General features: G+C 44.7%; 3 protein-coding genes across 4 annotated transcripts; 2 read left to right on the forward strand and 1 right to left on the reverse strand.

Annotated features, from left to right (window-relative positions):
* The first annotated feature begins 440 nt into the window (after positions 1-440).
* Positions 441-3,632, forward strand: ccnp (cyclin P). 2 transcript variants are annotated; one of them, XM_070829803.1, is made up of 9 exons: positions 441-555; positions 1,122-1,247; positions 1,590-1,665; positions 1,847-2,028; positions 2,165-2,263; positions 2,488-2,643; positions 2,734-2,892; positions 3,007-3,185; positions 3,346-3,632. In XM_070829803.1, exons 1-9 carry the CDS (start codon positions 502-504, stop codon positions 3,512-3,514), a joined length of 1,200 nt encoding a protein of 399 aa, XP_070685904.1. In that variant the 5' UTR covers positions 441-501; the 3' UTR covers positions 3,515-3,632. The 2 variants fall into 2 exon arrangements, with proteins under 2 accessions (XP_070685904.1, XP_070685905.1); XM_070829804.1 differs by having other exon boundaries at positions 2,491-2,643.
* Positions 3,633-4,843: 1,211 nt separating this feature from the next.
* Positions 4,844-10,660, forward strand: LOC139200386 (CLOCK-interacting pacemaker). The gene is made up of 4 exons (XM_070829668.1): positions 4,844-5,078; positions 7,007-7,189; positions 7,785-7,957; positions 8,249-10,660. Exons 2-4 carry the CDS (start codon positions 7,015-7,017, stop codon positions 9,272-9,274), a joined length of 1,374 nt encoding a protein of 457 aa, XP_070685769.1. The 5' UTR covers positions 4,844-5,078; positions 7,007-7,014; the 3' UTR covers positions 9,275-10,660.
* Positions 10,661-10,773: 113 nt separating this feature from the next.
* On the reverse strand, positions 10,774-16,459 carry LOC139200595 (sodium- and chloride-dependent GABA transporter 2-like). Its single transcript, XM_070829927.1, has 14 exons — positions 16,300-16,459; positions 16,088-16,222; positions 15,498-15,638; positions 15,333-15,420; positions 15,110-15,242; positions 14,902-15,036; positions 14,721-14,824; positions 14,509-14,633; positions 12,794-12,906; positions 12,560-12,697; positions 12,250-12,352; positions 12,028-12,128; positions 11,684-11,854; positions 10,774-11,305 (listed from the first exon to the last, which is right to left on the reverse strand). The coding sequence occupies exons 1-14, from the start codon at positions 16,457-16,459 to the stop codon at positions 11,198-11,200; spliced, it is 1,755 nt and encodes a 584-aa protein (XP_070686028.1). The 3' UTR covers positions 10,774-11,197.
* Between the last annotated feature and the right edge of the window lie 860 nt (positions 16,460-17,319).

A 17,319-nucleotide genomic window follows, 5' to 3' on the forward strand; every position in this document is an offset into this window, starting at 1 on the left:
GCTGCTGATTTATTGAGGGGGGTAGTTCTTTTCAAGCTGTAGTAAGTAGTGTCTCATTTGAGTGATTTGATATTCTGTCACCCTGAAATATGCAAAGGAGAGTGGAAAACCAACCAGCCAACCCGAACAACTGAATGTAACTTCTGCTTTTATTATTATTATTATTATTATTATTATTCTCATCATTATTGTTTTTATTGCAGGGACAGTGGAATCTATCTGACTATATTTCACACGGATAATAACTTATGAGCCTTAAACGTAAAAAAAAAAAAAAAAAGTTTTATTCTATTGTCCAAAGTTTACTTCAAACGTTAACCGGAAGTCGTAATCCTCACCTGTCCACCCTGACACGGGTGTCCCCGCCCCACCCAGCTGTCTTTATCAGCCGCTGTCCGGCCTTGGGGGGGGTGGTGCTCTCTTAGCCGCAGGCCTCCGCCGACACCCGTGGATAAGTAGCTGCAGCGGCCCGCCACGGAAACTCTGTGTCCGGCTGTGACCATGGCCAGGACTGGTTTCTGCGACTCCAAGCCCCTGCTGGACTTACACAAGAAGGTGAGCACGTGATCAGCGGGCCCAACACAACCAGTGGCAATCACACTACACTGTCTTTTCCAGGTGCTTAGAATGAGATGTTCTCCATTCATCTTCTTCTTTTGTGTGTTTTTAAACCTTCCCCTTCAAGACCATGCTGCTCATTTACATCTGATGGAAGATAGAAGGTGGTATTTGGGCAAAGTTTGGGGGGAAATTTACAAAAAATTAAACCTCCATCTCCATAAATGAGGTAACTCTGTTTTTCCAGATCAGGCCTCAAAGGCCTGCTCCATTTCAGAGAAGTCAGGGAAGTAATTGCATTCACCTGCAGTGATCCCAGGTGTGAAGGAGCCCCTGATTAGATGGTTGAAGTTGGACCTTGATAGTTTATCACTATTTAAGCACATTTGTCATGGTGTTACTGTTCTGTTATACAGAAAATGAACTGCAGCATCCTACGGTCGCTATCAGGCATCTTTTGCTGGGTTGCATTAATTTAAAAAAAAAAAAAAAAAAAAAAAGGGTGCATTTTTACGTGTCGGGGGTCACACCGGTATCTGCAAAGACTTGTGTTGTCCCTCCAGGCGGATGAGCGGCGAGCCCCATTAAGAACTTGGGCTAATGCCTGTGGGCCCATAGACCGCTGGCAGCCTGTAGAGGCAGACGAGTCCAGGATGGCCCCTGTCAAAATGGAGCCGGAACGCAGATGGGTACGCCTCCTGTCCTGCTCAGCATCTTCACCCAACACATACTGCCTTTGTCTCGCTCATCTTTGCTCTCGTTCAGCCTCTTTTTACGTCATTATAATCTTACCTGGTGTTTTTAGAGCAATGCTGTCAGGATGTGAAGGACATGCTCTTTGCAGTAATCGATGCTACTCTTTGCAGTAATCTTGCTGATTTATTAATGCAAAATGCTGCATTCTCTGTAAACCCCCCCCCCCCTTTTTTTCTTCTTTTAGTTCTGAGCTGGAAATTCTTCCTGTCATGATCATAACAGTTCCACTTGTTAGTGCATGTCGCACTGACGCGCAATGCGTTATCTGTTTACAGGAACGGAGGTTATCGACGCAGACAAGTGAAGGCATCATCATGGGGTTCCATGAGGACAGTCGGACGTGCTCCGCTGGTAGTGTTCTCAGTAGCAAAGGTTTCAGACTTGTCCTCACAGCAGGAGGTCTCAAGTGAACATACACTTCACAGAATGACACTAGCTGTTAAATATGCTGTTAATATCCAAAATGAGTTGTAAAAGATGAGTGAAAAATAGATTCACAGAGGGGAAACTTCCTCCCTGTCCACCTCTCCAGCCTGTGTAGCAGATGGGTGTGTGGAGGAGCCTGTGCTGCTTCACCCCCTCGGGCTGCAGGGGCTTCACAGCCTGCAGGCGCTGGTGCCCAGCCTGCTGCGCCATGAAGTGGAGACAGCGCTGGAGAAGCTGGACCTCATATGGGACCGCACGTACGCCTGGGACATGTTCCTGGATATGATGGTGAGACCAGAGGTCGCTGTCTAGTATTAACTAAAGGGGGGGGGGGGGGTGTAACGAGATTGGCACAAACACTTCTTGCACTGTATCTGCTTAAATATTTAGCATGTGCCTCCTGTTTTGTGTTTGCACCCTGCAGAAAACCCAAACAAGAAGCTCTTTTCCCAACGCTGACCTGCCCCGACATTTCACTGATGCCACTCGTGCTGTCCTGGTAGACTGGCTCATTCAAGTTCATGTAAGGATCGCAGCAGATGAAGGGGGTTCTCCTCCCTCAAAGCAAAGCTCTTGTAAATACTCACTTGATGTAAGAACATGCTCGTTGATGAGAACCTGTCAAATGCTGGCAAAACTGACTATAAGCTATACCTCATTTGCATTGGATGCATCTTATCTATCTATTTTTAAAAAAAACTTGATCTAAATCTCTTTATGTTGAATGGCCTGTTTATTTCCCACCAGGAGATGATGCATTTTCAGGAAGAGACCCTATATCTGGCCATACACCTCCTCAACCGCTCCCTGCGTCAGATCAAGGTGACCACGGCCAACCTGCAGCTCCTCGGCATGATTTGCCTCTTCCTGGCTGCAAAGAAGGAAGAGTGTCTCCTCCCTGAGGTACGCTGGCGCAGCCCTCCACAGCTATGAAGCTGCAGAATGTTACCCTTGCTTGACTGCATGTGGTGTTTGCTAAAATTCTCCTTCCAGGTGTCCGGGCTCTGCTTCTTGATGGACCACACCTACACCAAACATCAGCTGCTGCGAATGGAGCGCAAAGTCCTCTGCGGGCTCAAGTTCGACTTGTCCTACTGTTCCCCTCTGCATTTCCTCCTCCTGCTCGCCTCCGTTGCTCGCTGCAGCGCTAAGGTAGATCTCCGCTGTGCGCTCTCTGTCCACTTTAACCGAGGCATCCTCGGCTCGCGTGTCCGTGAGGTTATGGTCCGGTAGCGTAGAGATCTGAGGTCTGGCCTGTGCCACCAGGTGGTGTGGATGGCTCGCTATCTGCTGGAGCTGTCTCTCCTGGAGGGCCCATGTGTGGTGTTTCTGCCCGTGCAGCTGGCAGGAGCGGCCCTCTGCTTGTCCCGCCAAGTTCTGCAGGAGCCGCCAACACCGGAAGGGGAGGCTGCCTGGTGTTTGGCTGCCAGTGTCAATGTTGGCAGGTGTGTATCTTGACGCACAAGATGACCTTATACACAGCACTCTTTTGAAAGCCTGTGGCCTTGACTTCACAGGTGCAAAATCTTATTTTCCTAGTTTTTTTTTTTTTTTAATATCAGTCAGCACCTGTCAGTTTGACATCTTTATGCTTTGTATTTTCAGTGACACTGCCCTCCTGAGGCTCATGCACATTCTGGCCAATGCTGCAGCCAAGGCCCACACCAGGGAGACCTGTGCTACTTTTATTAAATTCTCCTCCCCAGAAACCATGCATGTCAGCAGACACCTGGGTCTAAAGAACGCCTCTGGTCTGCTGGGCATATGCACTTGACATTCCTGACTCCCGGGAACTTTTACTGCGCCCGGAATCTTGAAGTTAGACCAGTATCACGTGAGGACTAGGCTCCTGCGTGGACCGAGCCCTCTGATCAAGGCTGTGTATTCTTCGCTATGGAAATGGGTGAGGAAGAAGTGGTAAAGCTTTGTTGCCAAACATTGTTTAGCAAAGAATTGCATGCGCTATGCATGAACGAGATTTAGCCAACCAAGTGGCACACCTGTTTTATGATCTTATCTTGCAGCCGATATAGAAAAAATTTGAATTGTATTAATGTGTCCTTGTCTTGTCACTTGTGAAGAGGATGTGGGCTGTCTTATCAAGTTGTTTTCTAAAGTTTTAATGTAAAAATAAAGTGTCTGCTGCAACAATTTTGAGTTTCAGCTGTTCTTTTTCTGCACAGGCTTGTGCAATTCCTCCAAAGGCTGTGACTACATGCCAGCAGAGCCGCCCTCTGACTGCATGGGTGCACTGCTGGCCACTCCTGCTCACATGTGCATGCAGGCATAGCCGACTGGCTCAAAGGAGTCACTGTACAGAATGTGGGTACTTCCTCTACTGCATAACTTCTATCAATCTATTCTATGCATATTGTAAAAACATAACTTTCTACATAGGCTCAGTTTGTCTCTCAGCCCTGTGCAGAAGCATCACGTATGCAGGCTTTCACTCTAGTAAGCAGCCACAGGTCGTCACAATTTTTATTTTTAACACAAAGCGACACCTCTGCCAGTTACGAAGTCCTGTGGTGAGTGTTTATTGCACACTACTTCTCTAGTATCGCTCTCACTACTGCACGTGTTCTCATTTGTGATTGGCTATTGCAGTTGTCTCCTGGACCAATGGGCGCTTAGCTCGCGGAAAGAGATCATTTTATTGTGTCTGCTGGTTGGTCAGAGAGGCGGCCTGAGGGTCAATTAAGGTAACGCGGATGATTATCACCCACCTGTTTGAATCGTTTCGCCGTTGAGCTGTTCTCTGTCCTGCTCTTGCATACAGGATCGAATGAAATGTCGATTTGATACGAAGTTTGTTTTTTGTGTTTTCCTTCTCACTTTTGACATTTCGTCGACACATCAAACTGCGGCGTCAAGCTCGCGACAATTAGCCACATGGTTTTTCAAAACAAAAGCAGTAAAGTTGGATAAAACCTCCCAGGTAAGCACTGCCCGAGGGATATAAAATCAAGAGGACGACTGAGTAGCTCTGAATGCTGTCTGACTAGTCGCTGCTACCATAATTACCCTCGTTTTTGTCTTAACGTGCGCGTTTTATTTTGGAAGTAGCCGGATGTGGTTGTCATAACCGTGATTGGTCAGACGGACGGCACCGAATCTCAAACGGGTTTCACTGTACACACACACTCACACTCACACACACACACACACGGTGTATTTGACAAACAGAGGAGAATGAATCTTTTTTTACTGCAGCTGCGACAGATAACAAGTTAAACATGACACCGCTGCCTGACGCCGGCGCTGCTCGCCGTCCTAACGCTGAGCACAAGAGAGGAAACGACCGTTACTGGAGATAAGTGGCTGTTTTACATTTGGAGGTAAGTTTCCCTCTGTAGATGGAGCTACTGCATCTGTTGTCGCGATGTAGCCAAAACTCTCTACTTCCTATTAAGCTTCATGCTCTTTTGTCTCTTTTTTTGTCTTTTACAAATCTGCCGGCCTGTTTAGAACTCCTTAAGGTCGTTAAAATGTCGACCACTTTTATAATTATGCGGGGTTTTTTTTTCTGTATGCGTTCACAGCCAAGTGTGAGAGGAAGTGTGTGTGTGTGTGTGTGTGTTGGCGAGGGCCGGACTCAAAGTTGAGTGTTACATAATAGGAGGGGGGGGGGGAGGAGGAGAGGGGGGGGTGCTGCTGCTGTTTTCAGCTGAGGACAAGATGTGCTGCCTTCACGGAACCTCTGCGCTCGAGTTTAGAGCCCACAAATAACCAAAAAAAAAAAACGGAGGCGTCGTTTTATTATCAAAGATGGAAACCATTCAGAGAGTTAACCAGTTAACATTTCTTCCACTCCAGAGCTCCGCATGTTTTCAGATTTTGTAGCAGATCTCAAATGTTCATTGCTCCATTCTACATACTTGTGTCCTTATATCTTCCCCACTGTTATTGGAGACAAAGAGTGCATACTAGAAAGCGCAGAGGCGTATCTAATGTCATTCAGGGTCAACTAAAAGTGATGGCTGAGCTGATTATTTCCCCAGCTGATTCAACTGCCCCTGCACCACATGTTCTTCCTTTTGGTTGTTTTGCACTCTGACCATCACACATAGTTATGGCATCGAACTCCTCCTGGGGGGGTTACAGAAGCACTCAAGAAAGCAAATAACAATTAAAATGTACTGAGAGCTCAATTAAGTTTATCTAAAGTTCCTGTGACTGGAAGTATTGGCTAAGGAGTGTTGTACCTGAATGCATCACAAGACACATGACTAATTGAGTCATGTGTGAACAGAATAGTATTATATCCTGTTCTTTGAACCATGTAAACCCATACTAATGTTGATCATTGATCACTTAAAATCTTATTCTTTATTTGTTTGATGATTATTTCAATTGTCCGTCCTCCCAAGATCGATAGTTGCCACACACATTAGAGAATAAATGGGGACAAATTAATGTTTGACTCCAGCCTTTACTTCTGCAGTCTGTGCCAATCTTGTGCTGTGTGCTTCAGTCGGTGAGCTTGAATTTCACTATTTTATTTGGTTAGATGTTCAACAGGCTGTGTTGACTCAAAACAAGGCATGATCCTTCAATTGGCTCCTGGTAAGCACGAGTACAGTGGGTAAGGCACTCATACAAGAAGCCTTAGGCGTGTGTTCAGGTTTCCCATGAGCTTAAACAAAATGTAAGTATTGGCCACCGCTTTTCAAATATGTGTTAGACTTTAATATAAAGCATGTGCATGTTTTTGCTGAGATTCTCTGTGAGGTATAATTAGACAGTATTCACATGATGTCACAGTGCGCAAGTTGCCTTGGATACACCCCTCAAAGGCAAACACACAACGGTCAGCATGTGCAATTACGGATTCACATGGGGCAAAAAAAACAACCATTGGATACACTATAAAACTGCACAGAGCTGATGTGTGATTACCAAATGCTTTTACTAGTTTCTCAATATTACAGAGAAGAGCAGCATGATAGGTTTTAAGCAGGTTTTTAACATTAACAGCACACTTTTATCTGAAACTAAAAAAAGTAATGTCAGTGCCTACCAGCTGCTCAACTCTGTGGCTATTCATCTAAGGCATTTCAATGATGGTGCACTCAAAATATGCATTCATTGCTTCAAACGGCACCAGTATGAAATAAAAAAAAATCAAACAGTATGTCACTTTCTGAATAGGTCTATCACAGGGCCAAAACAGAAGTTTTTCTTGTGCAAGCAAAATATTGGTTTTCTTTTATTTTGGCAATTTGTGGCATCCTGAGAGTCTAAATATCCCCGATCCTCTGATTAGGATCCAGGATGCCAGAGGAACAGCCACGCTTGAGCGGGCACAGTCCTTGTGCTACATCCAGCAAGAATGCTAAAGATAAGAGCAACAGTACGACTCTGCAGGCAATGCGAAGTGCTAAAGATGCAGATGCATCCAGTGGGCGGGGCTCCCACTGCAGTTCAGAAAAAGACTCTGGCTACTCAGGTGAGTAAATGTAGCACAAATTGACACCAATAATGACAATTTGCCAGGTTTTATTTTCAGTGGCTGTTTCCCAGATGTCCGGACTCGGTCAGCTCAGGCAGTGATAATTATAAACGCTGAATGGGACAAACAGTGTAACATGTAATAGGTAGGACATTTTGTCGGTAAGAGTTTTTTCAGTTTTATTTTAATTAAGTTTACATCCTCATCAGATGAAGAGTGTAGGAATTACAGTCATTTTTATTCATAGGTCCCTGATGTTAGGCGACAGTTAAGAACATCATGCTGCTTAACCCTAAAACCTCCTCGGCTGCTTTGGCTGTATGTTGAGGATCATTGTCCTGCTAAATTGTTCCAGTATTGGTCCTGCAGTGTCCATTCAGTTTGGATATGAACACATTAAACCACTCTCAATCAAATCTGTCAGTAGTTCAACTTCATGGCAACCATTTCATTTCAAATCCAGCTAGAAGAGCTACACTGTATGACTGTGCTCAGATAAGCCTGAATCACCAATGATGTTATGCCTTGGGGCATGGCATTAATCTGCATCAGTCAGCGTTTCTCAGTTCTTTCTGTTCCAATGTTTCTGCAGACAGCTCAGACTGGCAGCAGACAGATGTGGAGGACCAGCAGAGCAACAAAAACCAGTCCGGTCCTGCAACAACTCCACAGCCAGGGCAAGGGAACCCTGGGAATCCTGCTCTAAGGCCAGCAGGGCACGAGCGCCCGCCCGTCTACATCATTAAGAATATGGTGCTTAAGGAGGTAAGACAAGTGTAGGTGAGGGCAGGAAGACCCACTAGTCCTTTGCTGGTAATGATTCTGTGAAACTTTTTGTAGAAAGGAAAGAAACAAGGTGCTTCCAAAGCAGTGTACACTGGTGCCCTGCACAACTAGAGCAGGGATGAGAAGAGAGCTGAAGGACACAATGAGTGAATCCAGATCGTGTATTTGATTCCTTTTATAATTTTCTGACTATACCCATACCACTCCTTCAAATGCTTCAGGCTGGGTCCTTGTTTTATCTGCGTCTCATACTTGCTTCCCTCCCACCAGCCCGACATAATCCAGAAAAGAGATCAGCTGCCCAAGAGAACTGGGAGCCGGGAGATGGGCAGCTCTGGTGTTTCCTACAGGATCCTTTTACAGCAGCCAAGCTTGTCGCCAGCCACCCTCAAACTCCACAAGCCCATGTCTCGGATGTCCAGCACCTCAGGGAAAAAGATAAATGGTGCCTACCTACCCATTCTCAACTCCTACCCCCGCATCGCCCCACACCCCAGCAAGAAGCCTCCTGATAAAACTTCATCAATCGATGAATCACAGAATCTGAGCAAGAGGGTGTGCACAGAACACAAGGGTGGTGACACACCGGAGCAGCACCTTTATAAGCAGCCCAAATTAGCAGCCTTAACCTCTGGGCTGTCATGTTCCTCTTCAACCAGTGATAGCGTATCTTCCTCCAGTCCCACTACTGTGTCCTCAAGCCAGAGTGCCACCTCGGGGTCCAGCCTGTACACGACCTCCTCCCGCCTCATAACCAGAGCACTGCACAGAAACAGCACCACCAGCACTTGCCACCGCCGTTTCCTCAACACGGTAGAAATCCTCAAACAATCAGGTCTGTTGGACATTACACTGCGCGCAAAGGAGCTGCAGCGCCAGAGCAACGCCACCGAGCGGGACATTGCCCAACTCCGCCAGCACACAGAGCTACTGTGTCAGGCCGCCAGCAACCCCAGCCGCAGCCTGAGCGGTGTCACAGCCTGGGAGCATCTACAGCGAGCCATGGCCGAGTCCGGCAGCTACCCCGGCCTTAAAATCCTGCAAAAAAAGCAAACCCTGTGCCATCCAGATTCTGCCAGTCAACCAGAGAGTATTTCTGCTGGTGGCGCCAATAGGCCACAAACTGCTGAGAACTCAGAGGTGCCACCGTCTCGCCGTTTCGCTACCATCCCAGCCCCAAACCGGAACTGTCCTGTGCCACAGCAGTCTCACTCAGGACAAGGCAGGGAGCTCGTGGCCGGACATGAATGCTCAGAAAAAGTCACCTTCATGCCTCCTGACAGCTCTACTGGTTAGCACAACCTGCAGTGCCTTTAAAGGGAGAGGGAGTGCTCAGGGCTAGTCAGTGGAGAACCAGTAGTTATTTTTGGATCCTATGTGTGGTTTTAATGATGTATTCCTGATTATTTAAACCTAGTTTTATAGAGATTTCACAAAATATCTCTGCAGGTCAATTGAAATCCAATGATGGCTCGAGTTCAGTACTTATTGTGGATGTCGCTGTACAAGTTTTGTTGTACGTTTGAGGAACATGATCCTTTCGGTCCTGAGGTGCAATCTTTTATAACCACACAGATGAGGAGAGGGTCTCTGCTTATGAACCACTTAGAGGATTACATGAAAGTGAAACGTGTTTCCCCAGGAGGAAGAGGACATTTGCTTAAACACAGGCGCTTCAGTATTTATTATCAGTTCAGTTGGTCGTTTTGATGTCACGTCAGACCAACTTGATTCATTAAAAGATGAATCCTGGTGGATTCATGTTGAGAAAATGTTTTTTTTCCAAACAAGGTGATACAAGACAGCAAGATCGGTGCCTTCAAAACGACACAGCAGAAGCGAAAGGCTCCTAGTGAAATGGAACAGGCAGCACACGGAGCACAGCTGGGCACTCAGTGTCTCTCTGCAACACCACAAAGTGCACTACACTGGACTGCTGCAAGGACTCCATGCTTTTAAACGAACTTTAAAAACTCTTCAATTGATATTTTTTGCTTCGCCTACCAAGGCACATCACCATCACGGGTTATCATGTTCATTATACAGCAGATCAACCACAGCATCTACAGATCAGTTCTACCATTTCCTCTCATGCAGCAGCTTTGTTGTCCGTTCCCACGCTGATGATGATGTATTATATTATACTATAACCCCTAATTGTTGGTGCTATGTGGTCATCTGTCTTAGTCATAGATGGAGACCAGTTTGCACTGTGAGTGTGAGAGTTTGACAGTGTTTCACTATCAAGATATGTTGACCACGCGGTTATTGCATGAGGTATGAGTATGATTTTTCTTCCATTTCTTTGTGCTTGTGCAGCACTGCCCGCAATGCACACATTTCTGAAATTTAAAGCAGTTTATACAGTGTATTTTTCAGGATTGTAAGGTATTTAAATAAAGTGATGTATGAAGAAAATACTTTTCAGTGTATCACATGAATCTTTTCAAATTGAGCCTCATATTATGGTGATAGTATGGTGGTTTATATTACCTTGAATTTGTCCAGCTGCTACCATGGAAAGAATCACAAAGGTTGTGATGCACATGTGAGAAGCACATGTCTGTGCTCCACTGTCCTGAAAGCCACGAAGCCCTCGCAGTTTACCCACTGAGCTCCATGGTGACGGAGACAATGCTCTACACTGTGTTTTTGTCCTTTGGAAATAAAGGAGTGATGTTGTGATTGTTGCTCCGTATGATTGCTAAAGACAGTTGAGCATTTTTCAGGAGACATTACTGCTCCAATGCATTTTCAATATGTTTCTATGATCCTTTCAACAGCATTTTGCGCAGTTAAGATTAATTTATTTTGTATTGTACATATTTTATACGTATGTTTGTGCATTGCAGTTGGCTGCTACTTAATTGTTAATCAAAACAGGAACATGATGGTGATCACAATGTGACTATAAAGATTAACAGTTTCTTTCTCTGCACTTGTGTTTTTAGTACATCAAATATTCTGTTTCATTTGAGAACCGTTTCCACAACACTTGTTGTGATATCACACTTATGATTGATTGCTCTGTACCCGTGATCACCATTAAATAGATAAAATGAATAAGACAATTGACAATGAGACAACTTGCTTGTCTTTGACATTTAGACTTAAGAAAAGCGGTAAGAAAGTAATATCACAGTCAGTAACTGGCCCAGCTTAGTAACACATCTTAGTATCTGGACACATAAATAGTTCAGGATCAAATAATGTTTCATATCAACAGACAGACTGTCGCAGATGTTCCTCCCTGTTGGGCTGCGGCTCAGTTTCTCCATTTTGGGTCAGTGAGTAGTTAGGGTCAGGTTGGCACAGATGACGGAAACGCTGTGAAATTGAGAGAAATATTCTGTCATAGTCAATAAAAGTACATCAAAACTTTACATTAACCAGAGCTTAATATGTACAAGATGTATCTCATTCTTTTGAGGATTTTGCATGACATCACAATCCTAAAAACATCTCATCTTTTAAATGGGAACTGAGGCGTGACTTCTCTGTAGAGTCTTATTGCATTTAATTTCAGCTTGAGTCATTTCTCTGGGCTTCTTGAAGTATGTACGGGTATGGTGATAAACTACATACAGACACTTCTCCTGCTTTTAATGTTTTGCAAGTGGGTTTAAAGAAAAAAGTGGGCACATGAATTGAGCACAATGCCACGGCTTGAATTAATTATTACAATCATTTACACAGTTGTCCCACCTGACGGAGGCTCCCGGTCCCGGTCCCCAGCTTATAAAACGCCCATCCTGGGACCAGCAGGATGGAGGAGACAGCCAGTAGCCAGCCCACCACGTACGCCCAGTCTGGGTACGTGTACCAGCGATTGAAGGTCAGAGGCTGGTACTTAACTAAAGAACATATAAAAGAGCCCTGAGAACACAGTAAAAGAGAGATTAAATAGTTGTCTGGACATTCCAGTACAAAGATTTAAATAAAAATAAGGTTACAGCAAAGATATATTTAGGTGTGTGCACATGGGGAAAAGCACCACGGCTGTGGGGTAATTCATTATTTGTACATGCAACATTGAAAACATGACTCACCAGTGAGACCAGTGGCGTGAGGTAAAGCCAGCAGACTTTAAAGAATGAGTTGGCGTGCACACCTGTCATATCCTTTATGATGCCGTACAACCGCTCCGCCCCTTTGATAAGATAAGATAAGATAAGGTTGGTTGAACGGTTTACAGTGACCCAAAAAGTCTCTCTTTCTAAATGCGTCCAATATGAAACTGCTGGAGTGCCCCTTTAAGAGACCATACTTACCAAATACCCATCCCAGTGCCAAGGATTCAAACACACAGAGAAAGAGGATGCAGGCTCCGTTACAAGCATAGTAGTCAAACAGCTGGAACACGTACATCCCTCCCTGGAGACAGCAGTAGACACATGTGTCTATATTATACTTCATATCAACCTCAGATATATGGAAGCTCCTTTTCACGTCATTACAATACATCGTCTTATCTTGTTATGATGATAAAACGGACTCTTGACAGTTATTGTATTTTGGCAGTAATCCATTGACATAATGGATTGATAAATAATAAATGTACATATGACACTTCATGCTGACCTCAGTGATCATGACAAGCTGACAGAAGAAGCATATGAGGCAGAAGAGGAGCAGGAAACGTTCCCGTCTACCTGCCCTACGCATTTCGGTGGGGAATATATCTATGATGGACGTCATCACCACCTCCATGGCAACAAACTGGACACAGAAAGAATAACACAGGATATTTCCAACATATTTACATTTCCAAACGTAACTATGTTCCCCCCAAAAAAGAGTTCATGTGCGTCTCACTTGTGTGTCCAGACCCAAGAGGATGAGCATGATGAAGAAACAGACGGACCACAGTTGAGGCAGAGGCATCATGGCCACAGCCTGAGGGTATGCAATGAAGGCCAAGCCTGGACCTGGAAAACAACATCACCCTCCACTATCTGCCTTTGTTGTTTGGCCAGTTTAGCATCAGTAACTCTGAATGAAATCTCGCCAACCGTGTAACACACACACAAACAACCAGCTCCGCGGTGTCTCATGGTGGAGGGAAGTTACTGGAAGTCACAAAGGGGTTCGAGTAAAATCAGGAAGGAGCCAGTGAAAAAGAAGAGAAACACAAGTGCAGCACAGCACTGTAAATCTCTTGTGCTTCAATTGTTTGCAGAAAACTGAAGGCAAATCGTGAGGCCAAAAACCTGCTGAAAACAGTGCGGCTTGGGTGACAGCTTCACCTCCATGATCACATTATTCATGTTTTTTTGGAGAGGAAGTTACCCAGTGTGAGAAAAAAGGACGAATATGTGACATTTTAAGAAAAAGCAGACAGAATAAAATTTACACAAAATCAACAAGAACAAAATCAAATCCTGAGTGACATCAGTCTAACGTTAGATATCTACAAATACCTGATTATAATCATGTTTATCAGAGCGCTTTATATAAATAAATTAATGTTCCCTGTATGAGATTTATCAGTGTGAATGTGAGCACTGGATGACTTGGAAGAAAAAGGCTGATGTCATCATATTGCTAATGATTGAGGGAAATAACTGCAGCTTGCACTGGCATGACGTCTCTGGCTGTGTTTATACAGTAAATATTTGGGTAGGGAGGAGAATAGCGAGCAGTCGGGGGCCTGACCATGAGGACATAACTGAACAGAATGTGTGAGTCCATGCACACGCTTGTACATGCCCAGACAGCATGCAAAGGCCAGAATTACAGAGCAGCCGTCTCCGTGGCCCCTGCAGGGGTGCTACTGAAAACAACTGTCTTGCTGCATACCCCAGTGAGAACACACACAATGCAGCTGCTATGACAACCAGCTGTGCCTCCTCGCACAGGCTCACTGCTGAGGAACTGTCACTGTGCTTGTTGTGTCTATAGTTGTCCTCAAGATGGCAGCAATGTTTAAGCAGAATTGAGAGCTGGAGCTGAGGCAGAGCTCATTTAAACTGCTTTATATAGCCAGGTGACACAGCTCCTCCATCCATGTGTTCACAAGACAAATCTGAGGGGTCATTAGATGAAAAGGAGAAGAAACAATGTTCTGTATAACAAATGCGTGTTATTTTCTTGCATTTCTCCTAATTTTGTGAAATACTGGACTGCATTAATATAATATCTGATGCTGCTCATGTGGGGGTTCTTGAATCCTTCATTTTGAATTCCTGAATCGTTGGGTCTCTCTCTTAATTAAAGAGTTTGGTCTAGACCTACTCTTTATGTAAAGCGTCTTGAGATAGTTGGAGCTATATAAATAAAGATTGATTGATTGATTGATTTAACTTTTCCTCAAGGTTTTAGCCTCAAAGTAATTGAAATGAAACCACGTGAGAGGTTTAGAGGGGATATGTCTCTTGGGTGGAACTCAAAGAAATGTAGTGAAGTTAAAAGTGCAACTCCATCTTCATCTGAAATGAAGTATAGGTATAAAGTAAAGTATAAAGTAATAAAATTGATATATTCAAGTAAAGTACAAGTACAAGTGGGGTGTCTCCGGTGGCTTGCATTACCTGACTCGGCCACTTCTTCTATGGGAATCCCCTGCTCATGAGACATGAATCCCAGCACAGAGAAGACTGCAAACCCGGCTGCAATGCTGGTGCCACTGTTCAGTAAGCACAGCCACAGGCAGTCTCTGCAAAACAGAAAAAACAAATGTGCATGATCTGTCAGTAAAGCCGATGTCAGGAATGATGCCAGCCGCACACCGACAAACACTCACTTATAGCAGTTGTTGTTGTATGTGTTGTAGCTGCCTAGCACAGTTAAAGAGCCCACACCCACGCTGTACGAGAAGAAGATCTGAGCTCCAGCCTCCATCCAAACCTGTTCCGACAAAGCAACAGTGAGCGCATTTGTCCTCCTAGATTCTGCATGGTTACAGTACATCATTAAGCTCCCACCTGGGGGTCTGTGAGTCGTGAGGGCTCTGGCAGGAGATAGTACACCACTCCTTGTAGAGCTCCAGGAAGAGAGAGTCCACGGATCAAAAGAATGATCAACATCACGTAGGGGAAGGTAGCGGTGAAATACACCACCTGAGGAAAATAATTCAACATTTAGAAATAGACTTTACACACATTTACCACAGTTTGGGGGCTTTATAAATACCTTTCCTGTAGATTTGACCCCTTTCCAGATGCAAAAGTAGCAGGTGATCCACATGGCAATCAGGCACAGCATCACCTCCCACCTGATGCTGCCTATCTCCTCAATCCCCCCTGAGATAGCCAGCACTCGTCGTCTAGAAGACAAAAAGATGGAGGTTATGGGGGGGTTATTAGGAATAATTTTGTCACCTAGAGGCTTAGTTTGTCCATCTACAGAGACATACTCCCAGAATTCTGTGGCAGCAGAGGTTGAGACATTCTGGTTGGTCCATCCAAGGGTGTTATTTCGTGCTGAAAAGTCCACACAGTCATCTGAGGGGAGAAGTGAGAGAGTGAAGAATGTTTGTCCTCTAAATCCGCCGCCGTGGCAGTGACGGTGTCTGTCTTACCTGTGTTCCAGTAGTTGTTGCAGCTGGCCCAGGGGAGCTGGGAGCTGAAGGAGAATGCCAGGTAGAGCAAAGCCCAGGACAGAATAATGATGTAGGTCATACAGCTGTACAGGAGGATCAGCTGGCCACCATAGCCTATACCTACAAGTCCAGATGTGATACTTTCTGTTACACACAATCATTATGAAAACCAGACTTTCTCCATTTATCCTACTACTATACTTACTATACTTACTTCTATATACATACTTTTTTTTGGGCGCTGGAGCCTTAAAATGTTTTTTAAAAAAAATAAATGTCAGAGAATCCACACAGTAGTTACATTTGTCAATATTTGACATTGTCAATATTTGACAAATGTGAAGGTGAAGAAAGATGTCACCACCAACTGCCCCTTGAGCTAATCAGTCATTCAGAGATAGCTCCCAGTGAATCGTGGTTTTTCAAACTTTGTGTGGCTTGGTTGATTAGAGCTGGTTTATTTCCCTGCTCCTCCACACCAAACATGTAAAACATGCAGGGCAGCGGGCCCCCAGCACCAGGACAGGACCTTGCTTTGCTCGGCTACAGTTAAGTCTTATACAGCATACCCTCTGCCAGCGGGCACAGCTTCGTCCAGCAGGTGACGCCGCCCTGCTGGGTGTACTGGCCCATGGTCGTCTCCAGCAGGAACAGGGGTACGCCGCAGGTCACCACAAATACCAGATATGGCACCAGGAATGCACCTGAATTGACAAAGTACACAATGCACACCTGTGCCGCAGATGTTTGGTAACAAGCAGTGAGGACTATATTTGCTTACCCCCTCCGTTTTTGTAGCATAGGTAAGGAAACCTCCACACATTTCCCAGGCCCACAACATTTCCTGCCACAGCCAGGAAAAACTCTGCCTTACTGGCCCAGTGTCCCCTCTCCTCCAGCTCTGCTTGCTTGTCTTTTGTTGCACATTTTTTATTCAACATTTCAAACAGCTTGGGGAGCCCAATCTTCCTCCTCACTGGAATGCTCTATGGTTGTCTTCCCCTCTTCTCCCAGGCTTTGTCTGCCTTTATCTTCACAACTGATTCTGTTTCATGTAATAAACAACTTCCCAATCAGTTAATCAGTTCTCAGTGGAAATGTAAATTATCTCCAGGGTGAGCATGAATTGCAACCTCAAAACGAACAACTGGTTAGCCCCAGGACTTTATAAATGTCTTGTCTTGTGAGGGAGGGTTGGACAAAAATGTGTGTATGCTGCAGCACTGTGTCACAACAGGCCTTAAATAATCTTGACCAAACTAAACTGTGTCTGTGAGCGTTTATCTTCATAGCCAAAGATCATGACTAGACAGTTAGGCAACTACTTGCCAGGGAAAACCCTGAATTTGAAGTGAAGCGTGACCGCTTGGTTTCTCATGTGTGATGTGTTGCAACTGCTGCATTCCATGCCTAATTCATGTTTTTACCTTTGACCTTTTTACCTTTTTATCTCCCGCCTGATAAATAGACCTTAACGGTGATTACTGATACCCCAAAGCCAGGTGCCTTAGAATATGTTATCACTTTCACTTACTTTGGCGATAAGTTGTCTCCGTAAATAAAGTCTTCCGTGTTCTGATTATGTTTAGCTGACTGTTTAGCGCTGTTTATTGTAAGGTAACTGTCAAAGAAATAGTCAATGAAACTTAATCTGTGTTAATGCCAATCTCCGACATTGCTTTGTACATTTTTTTCCTTAAATTGCAATAGAATTGTGTTACTTCCTGGCTGAAAAAGTGGTGTCCAAGTAAATTACTCCAAGGCAGTAGTAGTCATAATGTATTCTGTGAGATATCACATG

Source organism: Pempheris klunzingeri, chromosome 4 (genome assembly GCF_042242105.1).
Source record: "Pempheris klunzingeri isolate RE-2024b chromosome 4, fPemKlu1.hap1, whole genome shotgun sequence".
Classification (NCBI taxonomy): Eukaryota; Metazoa; Chordata; class Actinopteri; order Acropomatiformes; family Pempheridae; genus Pempheris; species Pempheris klunzingeri.